The 13,980-nt window shown below is 35.7% G+C and overlaps 4 protein-coding genes across 5 annotated transcripts; 2 read left to right on the forward strand and 2 right to left on the reverse strand.

Moving 5' to 3' along the window:
* The first annotated feature begins 600 nt into the window (after positions 1-600).
* LOC140863894 (KH domain-containing protein At4g18375) lies at positions 601-5,658 on the forward strand. Of its 2 annotated transcripts, none has more exons than XM_073267668.1 (8): positions 601-734; positions 1,192-1,768; positions 2,132-2,560; positions 2,642-2,899; positions 3,282-3,548; positions 3,654-3,721; positions 3,961-4,030; positions 4,209-5,658. In XM_073267668.1, the coding sequence occupies exons 2-7, from the start codon at positions 1,193-1,195 to the stop codon at positions 4,007-4,009; spliced, it is 1,647 nt and encodes a 548-aa protein (XP_073123769.1). In that variant the 5' UTR covers positions 601-734; position 1,192; the 3' UTR covers positions 4,010-4,030; positions 4,209-5,658. The 2 variants fall into 2 exon arrangements, with proteins under 2 accessions (XP_073123769.1, XP_073123770.1); XM_073267669.1 differs by having other exon boundaries at positions 4,835-5,658.
* A 304-nt stretch (positions 5,659-5,962) lies between these two features.
* Positions 5,963-6,587, reverse strand: LOC140867346 (uncharacterized). The gene has a single exon (XM_073272420.1). It carries the CDS (start codon positions 6,562-6,564, stop codon positions 6,292-6,294), a length of 273 nt encoding a protein of 90 aa, XP_073128521.1. The 5' UTR covers positions 6,565-6,587; the 3' UTR covers positions 5,963-6,291.
* Positions 6,588-8,265: 1,678 nt separating this feature from the next.
* LOC140866740 (casparian strip membrane protein 1) lies at positions 8,266-9,501 on the forward strand. The gene is made up of 3 exons (XM_073271775.1): positions 8,266-8,562; positions 8,687-8,810; positions 9,050-9,501. Exons 1-3 carry the CDS (start codon positions 8,345-8,347, stop codon positions 9,263-9,265), a joined length of 558 nt encoding a protein of 185 aa, XP_073127876.1. The 5' UTR covers positions 8,266-8,344; the 3' UTR covers positions 9,266-9,501.
* A 763-nt stretch (positions 9,502-10,264) lies between these two features.
* Positions 10,265-13,410, reverse strand: LOC140863740 (two-pore potassium channel 3-like). Its single transcript, XM_073267357.1, has 2 exons — positions 11,957-13,410; positions 10,265-10,924 (listed from the first exon to the last, which is right to left on the reverse strand). The coding sequence occupies exons 1-2, from the start codon at positions 13,138-13,140 to the stop codon at positions 10,777-10,779; spliced, it is 1,332 nt and encodes a 443-aa protein (XP_073123458.1). The 5' UTR covers positions 13,141-13,410; the 3' UTR covers positions 10,265-10,776.
* Between the last annotated feature and the right edge of the window lie 570 nt (positions 13,411-13,980).

Consider the following 13,980-nt stretch of genomic DNA (forward strand, 5'->3'; position numbering starts at 1 on the left):
AAAAAAAAACAATTAAAATATTAAAATATTTTTTATTTCATCCACTTGTTTTTACAATATAGTATTAGATATACAACCGATGATCCAAGTTGTTAAAAAAAATAAAATATTTCATTTCTAATTTTTAAATAAAAATCACAAAACGAGATGGTTTCTATAAAAGCCCATGGTTGAATCTATAATAAGGAGGAACTTAAAATAAAACCATGTTATCATGACATTCATAAAATATTATAACATCTCTAATTTAGAATTTTATTATGAAATTGTAAGAATTTTATAATAAAGAACTATGCAAATTTAATTTCATTCTAATTAATTACTATTTTTTTTGTAAAAATAAATTTTAAAGCTAATATTTGAGGTTTTATTTTATTAAATTGTATTTTGTTTTATTCAAAATAATAATAAAATTGTTTGGTAAAGGATATTTTGGGGAAAAATATTTGGAATGTTTCAAAATATCAACGGTGGAGCTGTAGGGAGTTTTTTTGTTCTATTATATGGTATAATATAATGTATATATAATAGATATTTTTATATATTTTTTAAAAATAAATATGTTTTAAAAAAAAAAAAGATATTTATATTATTTTGTTATTTTAATAAGCATAATCTCGTTGGTGTCTGGTCCGGTCAAAACCCTAGGTTCTTTCTCGCCGCATTGCTGAACTCGCTGTAATCCCCATCTCGCTCTCGAATTCAACCCTCCAGAATTTGTGTGCGATCCAGAGGTATAATGTTGCAATTGTTTCAATTTACATGTATTACGCGTATGCATCGATTCTACGCTGTTATTGCTGCTTTCTTTCTTTTTTTTTTTTGGATGCTTCATTGACATAATCATGTGATTCTTGGATCTTTTCATCCCAGAATTCTTGAATTGTAATCTTTCTGAGATGTCCACAATTGTGCTTCTTCTTTATTATTCTTCTTTGTATTTTCGTGGGTCATCGCTCACGAGTTTTGGGTACTACCATTAGAGGGTGCGGAATCTATTCGGGATTTCCGGAATTTGGGCAACGATCGTTTTTTTTAGTTGAGAGAAAAGAGTGCTGATTTTTTAACCATTCTACAAATTCTCAATGCTTTAATGTTTACATTCAGTCATTTTTCTTCTCTGTTAATCATGTGCTTATTTGAATTTTATTAATATCTAATATTTTGAATTTTATTAATATCTAATATCAGGATGACCAGTCAGAGGAATAACTATGGCAAACGGTCTCATTCCCAGTCTGATTATGCTGAAAACGATGGGAATAAAAGAAGAAAATCCGGAAGTGATAAAGATCCGTTTCATATTGGGTCCGATGACACGGTATATCGCTATTTGTGCCCAGGGAAGAAAATTGGAAGTATTATTGGAAGGGGAGGAGAAATTGTTAAACAATTGAGAATTGACACGAAATCAAAGATCCAAATCGGTGAGTCTGTTGCAGGATGCGAGGAACGTGTCATTACCATATACAGTGCTAGCAAGGAGAGTAATGATTCTGATGGATTTGATAGTCATCTATGTCCTGCCCAAGATGCCCTTTTTAGGGTACATGATAGGATCATTGCTGAGGATACGATGATTGAGGACTCAGAAGAGTACCAACAAGTTACGGTTCGACTTTTGGTACCTTCTGATCAGATTGGTTGCATAATTGGGAAGGGTGGACAGATAGTTCAAAATATTCGCAGTGACACTGGGGCTCAGATTCGAATTGTAAAGGATGATCATTTGCCGGCATGTGCATTGCGTTCAGATGAACTTGTGCAGGTACTGCGGAATGTGGTTGCCTATGTAAAGCCACATTTATTTTTTGTGCGTATCTTGCCATCTTGGTAAATACCCTTTTGTAGTTCAGAGCCATGCGCAGTAGCACTTTTCATATTCTAGTAAATTACTATGTCAGAGCGATTTAAGTGATTTAATTTAGTTGGTCTTTTGTTGGCGCCATGTTGCAATGGTAATTTTTAGATTTTAGATCGAAGATGTTCTGAGTTGCAATTGTATTTCAATTGGTTCCAGTGTACTACTCATTGTCATTCCTTTTCTTTCATGATAAATGCTTGCAGTTCAACTCGAATTGTTTTTGAGTCCAAATGTCCAATGATCCTTCCTCTTTCCTTGCTATGTTAGATATCAGGAGATGCTTCTGTGGTGAAGAAAGCTCTGTATGAGATTGCATCTCGCCTACATGATAATCCATCTCGATCTCAGCATTTACTTTCTTCTTCTGCTCGTACTGGGTATCCTTCTGGTGGTTCAGTCTTGGGTTCTGGTGCCGGTGCTCCAATCATGGGATTAACTCCACTTGTTGGGCTCTATGGGGGATACAAGGGTGAAAGGTCCGAGTGGCCTCAGTCTCTTTACTCAGCTCCTAGGAATGAAACATCTTCAAGAGAATTCTCAATTCGCTTGGTGTGTCCAACTGCTAATATAGGGGGTGTCATTGGCAAGGGAGGCGCGGTAATCAACCAAGTAAGGCAAGACTCTGGGGCAACTGTTAAAGTTGATAGCTCTGCTGCTGAGGGAGATGATTGCTTGATATCTATCTCCGCAAAAGAGGTACTGTTTAGTTTAATTATCTAGATTGAGGTTTTGGCGTGTTAGCTTATATCCACTTATTCTTGGACTGTGTTGGTTCAGATTTTCGAAGATACATTTTCTCCTGCAATCGATGCTGCTTTAAGATTGCAGCCCAGGTGCAGTGAAAAAGTCGAAAGAGACTCTGGTCTCGTTTCTTTTATGACCAGGTTACTTGTTCCTACCTCTCGAATTGGCTGTCTTATTGGAAAAGGAGGATCCATAATTTCGGAGATGAGGAAAGTGACCAAGGCTAATATTCGCATACTGTCAAAAGAAAACCTGCCTAAGGTTGCTTCTGAAGATGATGAAATGGTGCAGGTGAACATCAATAGGCAATGTTTGTGGTTTTTAATAGTAGCATTTAAGTGCACTTTCTAGGTTAAGCATAACTGGTGTCAGCATGTACCCCTTCTACTTGTTAAGTTACTGATATGATGATATGTTATTTGGAGTGCGTGTGATCACTATTGCATTACTCTATTTTAAATTTCTTAAGATTATCTCAACTGCTAGAGTAATTATGAGAATATAAATTCGGTGTATGCCTTTAATGTTTCTGGTCTCTCCCCATCCTTGGCAGAACTAGTGTGAACTAAAAATAAGCCACGTAAATGACGAAGAGGAGGCACGACCAATGGGTTATTTAGGACTGTAACAGAAATAATTGAATGTAGCTGCTGATGTGCTTTACCATTGGCAGATTTCTGGAGATCCTGATGTTGCCAAGGATGCTCTTATACAAGTAATGTCACGCTTGAGGGCTAATGTTTTTGAGAAGGAGGGCGCTGTGTCTGCATTTATGCCTTTTGTCCCATATCTTCCCATATCAGCAGATGGTTCAGACAGCTTGAAATATGGAAACAGGGATGCCAAGAACCGTGAGCGAGGGTACTCTTATTCTGGTGTGTATGGTCGTTCTGCTGACTTAGCACCTGCAGATAATTATGGTAGTTATGGTGGTCCTCGGGTAAATTATTTTTGTCCTCATAAATAAAACCAAAGCATAAGTATACGGCCTTCTCCATATATTTTGTTGTTCTGCATTGTTATCACATTTTCCCGCCATCTGCAGAGTGGTAGTGGCGGCAATGCATATGGTGCATATGGAAGCTATTCCTCAGGGCGATCTGTTGGTTCTGGGTAAGATTTGTTGAATTTTTCACTAGCATTGAATTTTTCAAGAGTTTCTGTCCTTGAGTTTGTGCTAGATTACCTAATGACCTGATTCTTTCGTCTTCTCTATTGGTGTGGGCTCTGGAGGTTTTTTTATTACTGGGGAAGTTGACCTTTCCCAATTATCTTAAAATGCACTACTACCTTATCTGTCACTTGAAACGTTTATTTGTTCCCAATCCCTGATTTTCCATTTCCGTAACCAGGTTTTCTGCACGTAGTCCTGTTTCACGTGGGAGAACCTATGACTACTAGAGCTCTGTAGTAAAATTACAGGTAGACCATGATATCACTATGTATTATGTCTCTACTTGCTTCCTTTGCTGCTTATCTGTATTTGAAGTAACACTGCAGTGAAGCGTTTTGACAAGTTGCCTCAGATTGACACAACCCTGACCCAGTTGACTGATGCTATTCTTTTACCTTTGTTTCATTTCCCTTCACAATATAACAGCTGAGATATCTGAAGCCTGAAGTCAGCCACTTGCCTATATTGATGAAGCCACCCGCCTTAACCCAAAGAACAGTTGATAAGAGGGTTTCGATTAACTGATGGCCCACCTTGATGCTTTTCTATATGAGGACCAATATCTGAAGACTCACCCCTTGAAAATGTCACGTTTTGGCACCATACATCACCAAGCTTTATCTGTAGTGCTCCCAAGAACCTGCTGCCACTCTCTATTTTATGTTTTCCTACTGATGTATCAGATGACTTCATTCTTCTCAGCTGTATGTTTAGGGTGATATATGCTTGTTGGTTTCCTGTAGAGTCAATACTAGTTATTTCTCACGTCATGTGTTGGCTTATATGATTTATATCTTGAACTGTTTTGCAGTTTCTTTGAATATTTCGATTTGAAACTAATCGTTATTGTTGTTTATTCTTGGGAAGTTTTTTGTCTGTCCTATTTGAGCATCAAGGTAATTCTTGTTTTGTTAAAAAACAATTTCCAAGCTAATGATTTGAGAAGGAATTGGACTACGATTGGCTGAGGATCTCTTGTCAGCATTCGGTTTTGTCAATGAACAAATTGTTACCCGTTTTCTGATTACTCAATATATATCTCTGCATTTTAGGTTTAATGGACTTTAGAGACCGGTTGTGATGTCAGCAGGTAAACTTGCCTCAATATTTTCAGGCATGCGTCTTGCCCATCACAGTTTTGTCTCTTCTTGTTTCCACCATAGGCCTGGTAAGTTAACAACCCCGACTCCCACCAGATGGGGTTGTGGTACCATTCCTGCATGTCTAAAGCTGTGGATATATGCATGCATGACCTTATCTTCCTTATATTTATCTTGTATATATTACATGCTTATGTGTGCACATGATAATCATGCGGAGGTGGTTGTATGTGTTCGGCATCAAATGGCATACATCGGCTGCCACTAGGAGGATGTTTATCTTCCTTGTATTTATCTTGTATATTACGCAAGAGTGTGTGCGCATATGATATTCGTGTGAAGGTGGTTGTACATATCCGGCATTAACTTGCGTACATCGGCTGCCACACTGAGGATGTTTACCTTGTATACTTATACGAGATTCACGGTGAATATCCCCGTTGTGGGTATCCAGTTAATGCAAGAACAATGCAGCTGAAAAAAAATGTTACTGATGATGTGGGAGTGCTTGCAACCTGAGACGATCGACGGACATTTGTTCTCGGATCAAATCATCCTTGAAGTTGCTCGGCCATACTCAAATGGCAGTTTACGTTCTTTAATTTATTTTTTCGCGAGGTGTTGATCGGTGGGTCATTGTATCCTATTTTTTTAAATAGTTCTGAAAGAATGAGAGATCAATATCTTTTACGTTTAAAAGGTGATGTTTCTGTGACTTCGGATATTCCATAATTTTTCTAAATGAGAGTTGATTGATTAGAACTTAGAAAAGCATAAAAGAGTCATCTTTCTTATGGTTCAAAACTTCCAAGTAGTTTTTTCAAACAATGACCATCAATTTTGGTGTATATAATTGTGATCGTTGCTTGATCATGTGAGCACCTATAGATATAAATTATAGACCGTTTCCTTGTAAAAAATGTGAGCACGAGCATGCTTGAAATCCTTCAAATTTTGAAGTATTAATAGTAGCAAATGAAGCTATCTTTTTGAAATTTTGAAATGGAAATGCACAAAATTATCTTTTTAGCGATTTCGAGCACTACCTAAATCTTGTTTATATTCTAAAACACAAATCACTACATACCTTTACATTTAATATATAATATAATATGTGAGCTCATGTGATAAGATACATTTCACCTTGTAAAATTAAGGGTTACCCAAATGATAACATCGAAGCATTCGACTTGCGACATGCATATTACTTCGAACCAAATACACCATAAGTCAATACCAAGCTGTAACAAAAAACTTGAACAACATTTGGTCGTAAAGGATCAAAGTCCAAAAATCCCAAGATCGAGCACATGAAATCACAGGCATAAAATAAAACGTAGAACAAACGCAGTAAAAACAACATTATTTTCTAATTTGGAAAACAAGAAAATCCTTGAACTAGAAGCTGATCAAACAGGGAGAATACCTTCTCGAACAAGAAGGCCAAAGACGAGAACTACTAACCCAACCGTGATACACTGTGTGGGAGACATGTAGGTCTGAGAATAAGCAGAAAGCGTGATCACCGCACCTACGATTCCGATCACAAACGCGCTTTTGTTTTGATCCATTTCCCTGGATATATAACTATCAAGATCAGAAGCAGAAGAGAGGAGAATTGGTGGAAGATGAAGAATTGGGACTTGAAAAACTTGTGTGAAAGTCAACTCTTTGGGAGCCATGAATCTTCAACTTAGTCCATTCGATGGGTTTGGGTTGGTTTGGGGTAAATGACTGTTTTCTCCTTGCACAGTTGACTTTTCTTCTATACAGGGAAATATTATCTTCCTCCATTATATTTCACTATCATAAGATTCATAACCCAATGTAATGAAATTAGAAGTTTAATATTTGGTTCAGGCGAAGGGTTTGAATATAAGGTCATATTAATTTAAGTAGGATTTGGATTGGTGTCGTGATACTACTTGTGGTAAAATCGAAAATGGTTAATGAAGATCGTGGTATATATTCTGATACCGTGAATGATTTTTTTAAAAAAATCCGATGCATTTAGATCGATGTTAACATCTCAACGGATTTTTTTATGTTACATAAGATGAATTTCATATCTCTGTAGATTAGTTGATTTAGAGTCGTTATATTCCCAAGACAAAATACGATGTCGCATGATGTTAAAACGATGTGATGATATTCCAATATTAACACAATGATGCGTTTGGTAATACAATATATGATTTTGTTTTATATATGCAATAAGCTTACTCCGGTTATGCTCAGATTTTGTTCTGTTCATTTTCCGTAAATGTATGTGCTATATGATTTAAGAATATACGTTTCCTTTTATTGAGTGAAGATATTTAATTGAATTATTACAATCGATGAAAAATGTATATTTTTTTTTCAATGTGTATTTTTAATTATTCCAAGAAATCCATCTTTGCAAGAACTATAAAATTAGAATTAATCACCAATGCCTCAATACTCTAACAGAAAAGCAAGGTAAATATGATTATATGAATGCACAATACTAATTTTGATATTCAGAAAGCTAAAGATACGAATTTATAATTAGCAAAATTTCGAAAAACAAATTTTATCTCCACTCCAGATTGATACATACCAACCCCGTCTCGTGATTGGCAAGAAATATATAATGGTTTAAGTACAAATTGTCGACAATAAAATAATAGAAAAAGTGATACGCGGTTCACACACGCATAATCCTTATCAAAGAGAACAAATATATGTATAATTATGGATTAGTTTATCACCAGTTTACGCATGTCTTATCCATCATTTTCATTTTTTTTTTTGTATATATAGCATTAATTTCTTAATTTCCTTCCTTATATATTGTAAACTCTGAATAAATACTTATAATATATGCATCAAATAAGTATATATAAGATATATATATATATATTTTATATATATACACGAGGACTTTTCAGCTGCCCAACAATATTTTTCCACCTCGTCCCCGACTTTTAGTGGTTTTTTTTTTATTTTTCGCATAACTAAAACACGGTACCGGGTTTTAATGATCGGGGACAAGTTGAACATCATTGGTTGAACAACTAAAAATTTAAAGATTATATATCTGTACATGCATGTAACAAATATGTAGAAGTAGAAGTGTAGAAGCAATTATTTCCATTTTAGGTATTGAACCAAACCTTCTCCTTTTTCTTTTTCCATGACTTGAAATTTGTAATGGAGTTGGAAAAGTACAGCAGGTAGACTTAATAATTTATATGGTTATGTATCAGCTTTAGCAAGTAAATTATCCACTAATTCACATTTTGTTGCCAGATTCTGCACAATCACCAACCTGCTACGCAGTTCTTATCACTTTTCGACGCATATAAATTCCCATATCATGGCAAGGTATTCATCACCGCAATTGAATATTATTACAGCAATTCTTTTTGTAGACTAAAAAGAACGTACGTACCCCTCTTTTTTCCCCCAACAACTAGTAACGTTTTACACTCAAGAAAGATGAAGGGAGGCGTGGTCGAACTCGGTTTGAAGGAGTCTTCGGTTGCAAGAGCTGGGGTGAATCGTGGAGTGGCTGTTATAGATTTCATCCTGAGAATTGTTGCTCTCATTGCAACCTTAGCAAGTGCCATTGCCATGGGGACAACCGACGAAACGCTTCCGTTTTTCACTCAGTTCATCCGTTTCCGCGCTAAATACAACGATCTTCCCATGTTCACGTTAGTCATCGATTCATTTGGAAGACAAGAACTTTTTTGTGAATGCATGCATGCATGCATGCATGCATAAAATCTTGATTTCTTGATCATAGTTTTAATGAAAAATGAATCGCGGTTTCCGCAGGTTTTTCGTGGTGGCGAATTCTATCGTAAGTGCTTATCTTGTTCTCTCTTTGGCACTGTCCATCTTCCACATTCTAAGGAGTGGTGCACAAAACAGCAGAGTTGTCTTGATTTTCTTCGACGCAGTAAGATATATATATATATATATATATATGTGAAAAATTTTCAGCCGCCCAATCAATGATGTCCACATCGTCTTCGACCACTAAAACCCGGTATCGGGTTTTGGTGGTCGGAGACGAGTTGGGCAGTAATGGTTGGGCAGCTGAAAACTTCTATATATATATATATCCCTTTTGTTTTAATGCCATTACATATATATAATTCTTATATATGTACAATAATAAGTATGAACGTTGTGAAGGGAATGTTGGCACTTCTGAGTGCTGGGGCATCAGCAGCAGCAGCAATAGTATACTTGGCACACAAGGGGAACACAAGGACAAATTGGTTCGCCATTTGCCAGCAGTTCAACTCCTTCTGCGAGCGAATTTCGGGGTCGCTGATCGGATCCTTTGCAGCCATGGTAGTCCTCATACTCCTCATCTTGCTGTCCGCTTCTGCTCTCTCGAGGCATTGATTCGATCCGGGGACGGGGCGTGCGATTTAATTTGTATATTGTATGTTGTTTCAATTCAGTACTGTTTTCAAGAATATTGCATGTTTGTTGTTTGTGAAGTATTATCATATAATATGGTTTAATATTTTTACTTTGTATTAAAAACCCCAGACGAAGAGAGGAATGAATATTCTGAGGTCTTTAAGCTGTATTTGCTAATTAAGTTGTATACATGCATTTATATATTTTCGTTGTGATATCTTATCTGGGACAAATTGGTGTATGTACGTATCCCCAGTCTATTCAAGAATTTTTACATATATATAATATATCTTCTCTCTTCCTCAAAAAAAAAATAATATATCTTCTCTCATATATAGTAGATAGAACAGGTATCTAATGAGTCGATATAATTAAAGTATAATATAAATTGATGCGAAAAATATTACGTACGGTATATATATTCAACTCAAAAATATAATTTGTTGATATTTTAATAAATTTTTCAAGAACAAAATTTAGATCATGTAAAAAAAGTTAATCATCAATTTGACGATGCATGATTCGTGATCCAATGTCGGATGACGCGACATCAGAAAATATTGACATGAAATCGAAAAATGCTGACATGTCAAGCTGTCACATTATCAATTGAACCAAAATAACGAAAAATTAAAATTTAGTGCACAAAACTAAATTTAAAAAAAAATTAATGGACCAAAATAAAAAAAAACGAACAAGTTAATGGAAAAAAAATCATTTTCCATATTTAGAAAATATTTTAAAATGCTGCGAGTTTTGAAGGTTAAAAACACACACACACACACACTTGTTCAAAATTTATAAATCTCAATGAAGCAAAGAAACAATTTTATTTTTACCAAGAAACTATATCCATAAAGGTTATTCCTCTTACATTTTCATTGATGGATACTTCAGAAAGAAAGGCCTGTATGAACCAAACAGACCCTTAATTTGTAAGACATGGATTTCAAGCAAGAAAAAACTCTAAACGCATGCTGTAACTATTGAACATATCTAACCATATAATTATCCATCCAACATCAAGATTTCATACAAAACTCCATTAATTCGCCACTTTCGAACGATACACAAGAAGAGCGGTGTACTTCTCTTTCGATACAATACCAAAGCAATGTACATGTAAAATGCAAATATAGTAGCCACTTCTCGTGCAGTAGTGAATAAACCCAGTTCACGATTCTCATGGGGCTAAACCGGTAAAGAATAGTATAGCATCTTAATATCTTTTCCACGAATTTTTTTGTGGCCTAAAGCTATCAGAGACGAGTTACCAGCAAGAACGTGCCTGATGTAAAGAAGCCATGTATGCTTATAAGTCAATGTCGTGCAAGTGGAAGTGCGTTTGTACAGAACTTTGAGGATTGAAGTGTCGCTTGTCATCTTTGTTCCAAGAAATGTCTCGTACAACTTCAATGCCGAAGACGACTTTCATCTTGGTTAGGAAGTCCTTTATGTAGAGATCCATGGACAGTTCCCATGCTTTTGAATCAGTGATGGCTTTCCATGAGATCAGCGAGAGTTATCTTCCCACAGTTACCAGAGTCCAGCCGTTCAAACTGTTTAGAAATCTGCAAAATGTCCTTCTCCGAGACTTTGCCCAACTCTTTGAGTTTGTATACTATGAACTCTGATTTACTGCCAGATAACATGTGAAATATGTAATGTGGTACATTTTCTTCGAGATTTAATGAAAGGAGAAAATATACAGGCGGTTGCACTCGTAAAACATAAGCTCACATGCTGAAAGTGGAGGGAATTATAAAAAGCATGTTCCACATCCAATTTGAAAGGCAGCTGAAAGATTAATTTATACAGTAGCAGACAGAACCACCATTAGGGAAGGGAAAAAATATCTCATTCAAACAGTTCCAAAAGAGTACAAGTCAGGCACGAGAACTATCATACGATCGTAAAATCCTAACAATGGTTGAAAAGTTGCCCAGATTGTAAGTGTTTGTGTGTTTGTTAGGGCAGGCCATACTAGAAGCAAAGATGATAATAATCAACTTTCTAATAGAATCTCACATATGTTGCAAACTTGCAGTCCAGCATAATTCCCTTTATACTCTTTAAGGAACAACATGGAAGAATTTTCAGTCAAGCAGCATAGTGAGTGACACTAAAGTTGTCAACTGATGAAGATTTTATCATGCTCAAGATGTAATGAAAGATATATTAAAACTTGAAGATGCATGTAGCTGAAATAATAGCATGCTGGCATAAATGTAAATATGGAAGCTTCAATATATATCATAAATTTCACATTTCAAGAGAAGAAAGTTATATAGTATTTACTTCCATTTTCGTTAAATAAAGAGAGTGAATTCTTTCCAATCTGCATGCACTCAAGAACATTAAGATAGTGTTTGTGAGAGATTTTAAGAAGCACTTCTCAGCTTCTCGTTAACAAAATTTCACAAAATTTCAAAATTTTATTAATGAAATGCTGAGTAGTACTTTCTAGAAACTTTCCCAAATATTACCTAAAAAAGGCATGAAGCTGCAAAAATTTTAGTTAAAAAACCACTTAGCCATACTATTATTGATATTCCAACTTCTATAAAACACAATCAATAGTGTCCCATGAAAGCTGATCTAACTTCAACAACTGTATTAAGTTTAGATAGAAAAATAACTTCCAAATGAGCGAAGTTGAAGAAAGCTTACGTCACGAAACCATGGTTATCAATGTCAGCAGCCAGAAACTGAGCTACAGTCATATCTTGTCCAAGCACCCACTTTGCCATACTTCTATTTCGTTTATCAACTCTTGCCTCAGCCAAGTACAGAAAAGCTCTAGCAACTGCAAGTGTTGACAATAGCAACCAAATGGATGCAAAAACTCGACCACATAAAGAGTTAAATGCCCTGTCACCGTACCCAACAGTTGTGACTGACATAACCGACAAATAAAACGAATCCACCCAATCCAGCCTCTCAACAAAATGCATAAAGGCGACGCCAGTTCCAATACAAAGAACCACAACGCCTAAGGCCAATCCAACCTTCATTCGAATCCTCATCCTCCCCTTTTTTACATCTATTATGTAAGACCCAGGGTCATGAGCTCCTCTACTCTTAATAGTCTTCAAAAGATAATTCTCTTGCAAATCAAGCACAAAACTAAGCAGCCCGGTTAACAAAATATCTACGAATCCAAATCCCACAAGCACAAATGTGATAGAGAACAACTTAGTTGCTGTACTATCAGGAGTTATATCACCATAACCAATCGTACACATAGTCACAATGCAAAAGTACAGAGCATCAACAACAGGGTGAGTCTCAGTCCCCTTGAACTTGTCCTTGCTTAAAGAGTATATAATCACACCAAGACTCAAGTATATAATCAAAAGAACAAAACCTTGCCTCACAATTGATGATTTACCAAACTGGGGTGGCTTGGAACCCGAAGAATGATCGATTTCATTAATAGTAGCCATGGCCGGTGCAGTCTTGGACCTATGAAGATTGCTCTTGGAAAACGGGTAATCGGGATCAATCAGCCAAGCTTGTTGGTTATCTGCGTCAAGATTTGACCTTTCCCCATCAAAAGCTGATCTTGCACAATCAGGATTGGACAGTGAAGGTTTTGGGGAGGCGAGGGACAAGGTTAAGGCATCAAGAAGATTTGAAGATGAACAATCGTTGAGATAAGGCAATGAAGATGAGGGGGAGCCAAAAATGAGCATATCTTTGAGTTCTTTGGTCGAAGGTGTAAGGGACACAGGTGGAATAGTAATCTCACTGTCTTCCGGTAAAGGGCAGAGTGTGATTGGCGGTGGCGGAGGCGGTGGTTGTAGGATTAATCTTCTTTGGTCGAGATAAGGGAGGAGCGGCTCCTTCTCCATATGAAACTTTAGGTGGGAGCTGATGGCCGGAATATTCCAAGATTCCCGGTTACGCCTGGCCCTGGTGGGTGGCTGAAAGCCGCCGGAATATTCCAAAGATTCCCAGATGAGCCAATCGTCACTTGTGGACCTTACACATGAGAAAGAATAAATTTGTTATAAGAGTACAGATTACAAAACAAAGACTCTTTGCCTCTTTGGTGCAGTTCCATGATTGAAGGATGAAAGCAATTTCGGTTGAGCTACAATGAAAAAATATATTATAAAATGTTAGGCAATAAGGGGAAGGTAGGATACACAAAAACACTGAACCACATAAATGCATAATTCATTATGGCTAAAAAAATATACATGATTAATTATGCTCCGAAATCAAGAACAAAGTGTAAATGTAATTTTTTTTTAAAAAAAAACAGAAAAGGATTTATTTTGAATGACTATGGTCCATATTTTATTTTAACTCGTAAAACCGTATGAAGATTAAAGATTTCTATGATATTTTAAAACTAATTTTTCCATGATATTTTTTATAAAAATTTATAACATAGATTATAATTATGAGATGATCTTGGTCCCGATAATTGATTTTTAGTGTTGTGCTTGTGAGTGGAATGATAAAAAAAAATTAGATGATAAGTCGAAAGATAGTTAATTATTAATCCATCTATTATGCATAGTTATCTCAATCAATCTCGTGTTATTCTCCTCATGTTATTTATCTATTTATTAATTATTAATTATATATCAATCAAATAAAATAAACTATGATCTATTCATCAAATCAAATAATATATTAACTATTATTTTTTATTTATTTTTAATTATATTATATTAATTGTC

This window comes from Henckelia pumila, chromosome 4, assembly GCF_033568475.1.
Source record: "Henckelia pumila isolate YLH828 chromosome 4, ASM3356847v2, whole genome shotgun sequence".
Lineage (NCBI taxonomy): Eukaryota > Viridiplantae > Streptophyta > Magnoliopsida > Lamiales > Gesneriaceae > Henckelia > Henckelia pumila.

Coding starts and splice junctions, on each gene's coding strand:
- LOC140863894 (XM_073267668.1), top strand. CDS start 1,193: ATGACCAGTCAGAGGAATAACTATGGCAAACGGTCTCATTCCCAGTCT. Junction 2,900..3,281: donor AAGATGATGAAATGGTGCAG/GTGAACATCAAT, acceptor TACCATTGGCAG/ATTTCTGGAGATCCTGATGT. Junction 3,722..3,960: donor GGGCGATCTGTTGGTTCTGG/GTAAGATTTGTT, acceptor TTCCGTAACCAG/GTTTTCTGCACGTAGTCCTG.
- LOC140867346 (XM_073272420.1), bottom strand. CDS start 6,564: ATGGCTCCCAAAGAGTTGACTTTCACACAAGTTTTTCAAGTCCCAATT.
- LOC140866740 (XM_073271775.1), top strand. CDS start 8,345: ATGAAGGGAGGCGTGGTCGAACTCGGTTTGAAGGAGTCTTCGGTTGCA. Junction 8,563..8,686: donor AACGATCTTCCCATGTTCAC/GTTAGTCATCGA, acceptor CGGTTTCCGCAG/GTTTTTCGTGGTGGCGAATT. Junction 8,811..9,049: donor TCTTGATTTTCTTCGACGCA/GTAAGATATATA, acceptor AACGTTGTGAAG/GGAATGTTGGCACTTCTGAG.
- LOC140863740 (XM_073267357.1), bottom strand. CDS start 13,140: ATGGAGAAGGAGCCGCTCCTCCCTTATCTCGACCAAAGAAGATTAATC. Junction 10,925..11,956: donor GATAACCATGGTTTCGTGAC/GTAAGCTTTCTT, acceptor GTTATCTGGCAG/TAAATCAGAGTTCATAGTAT.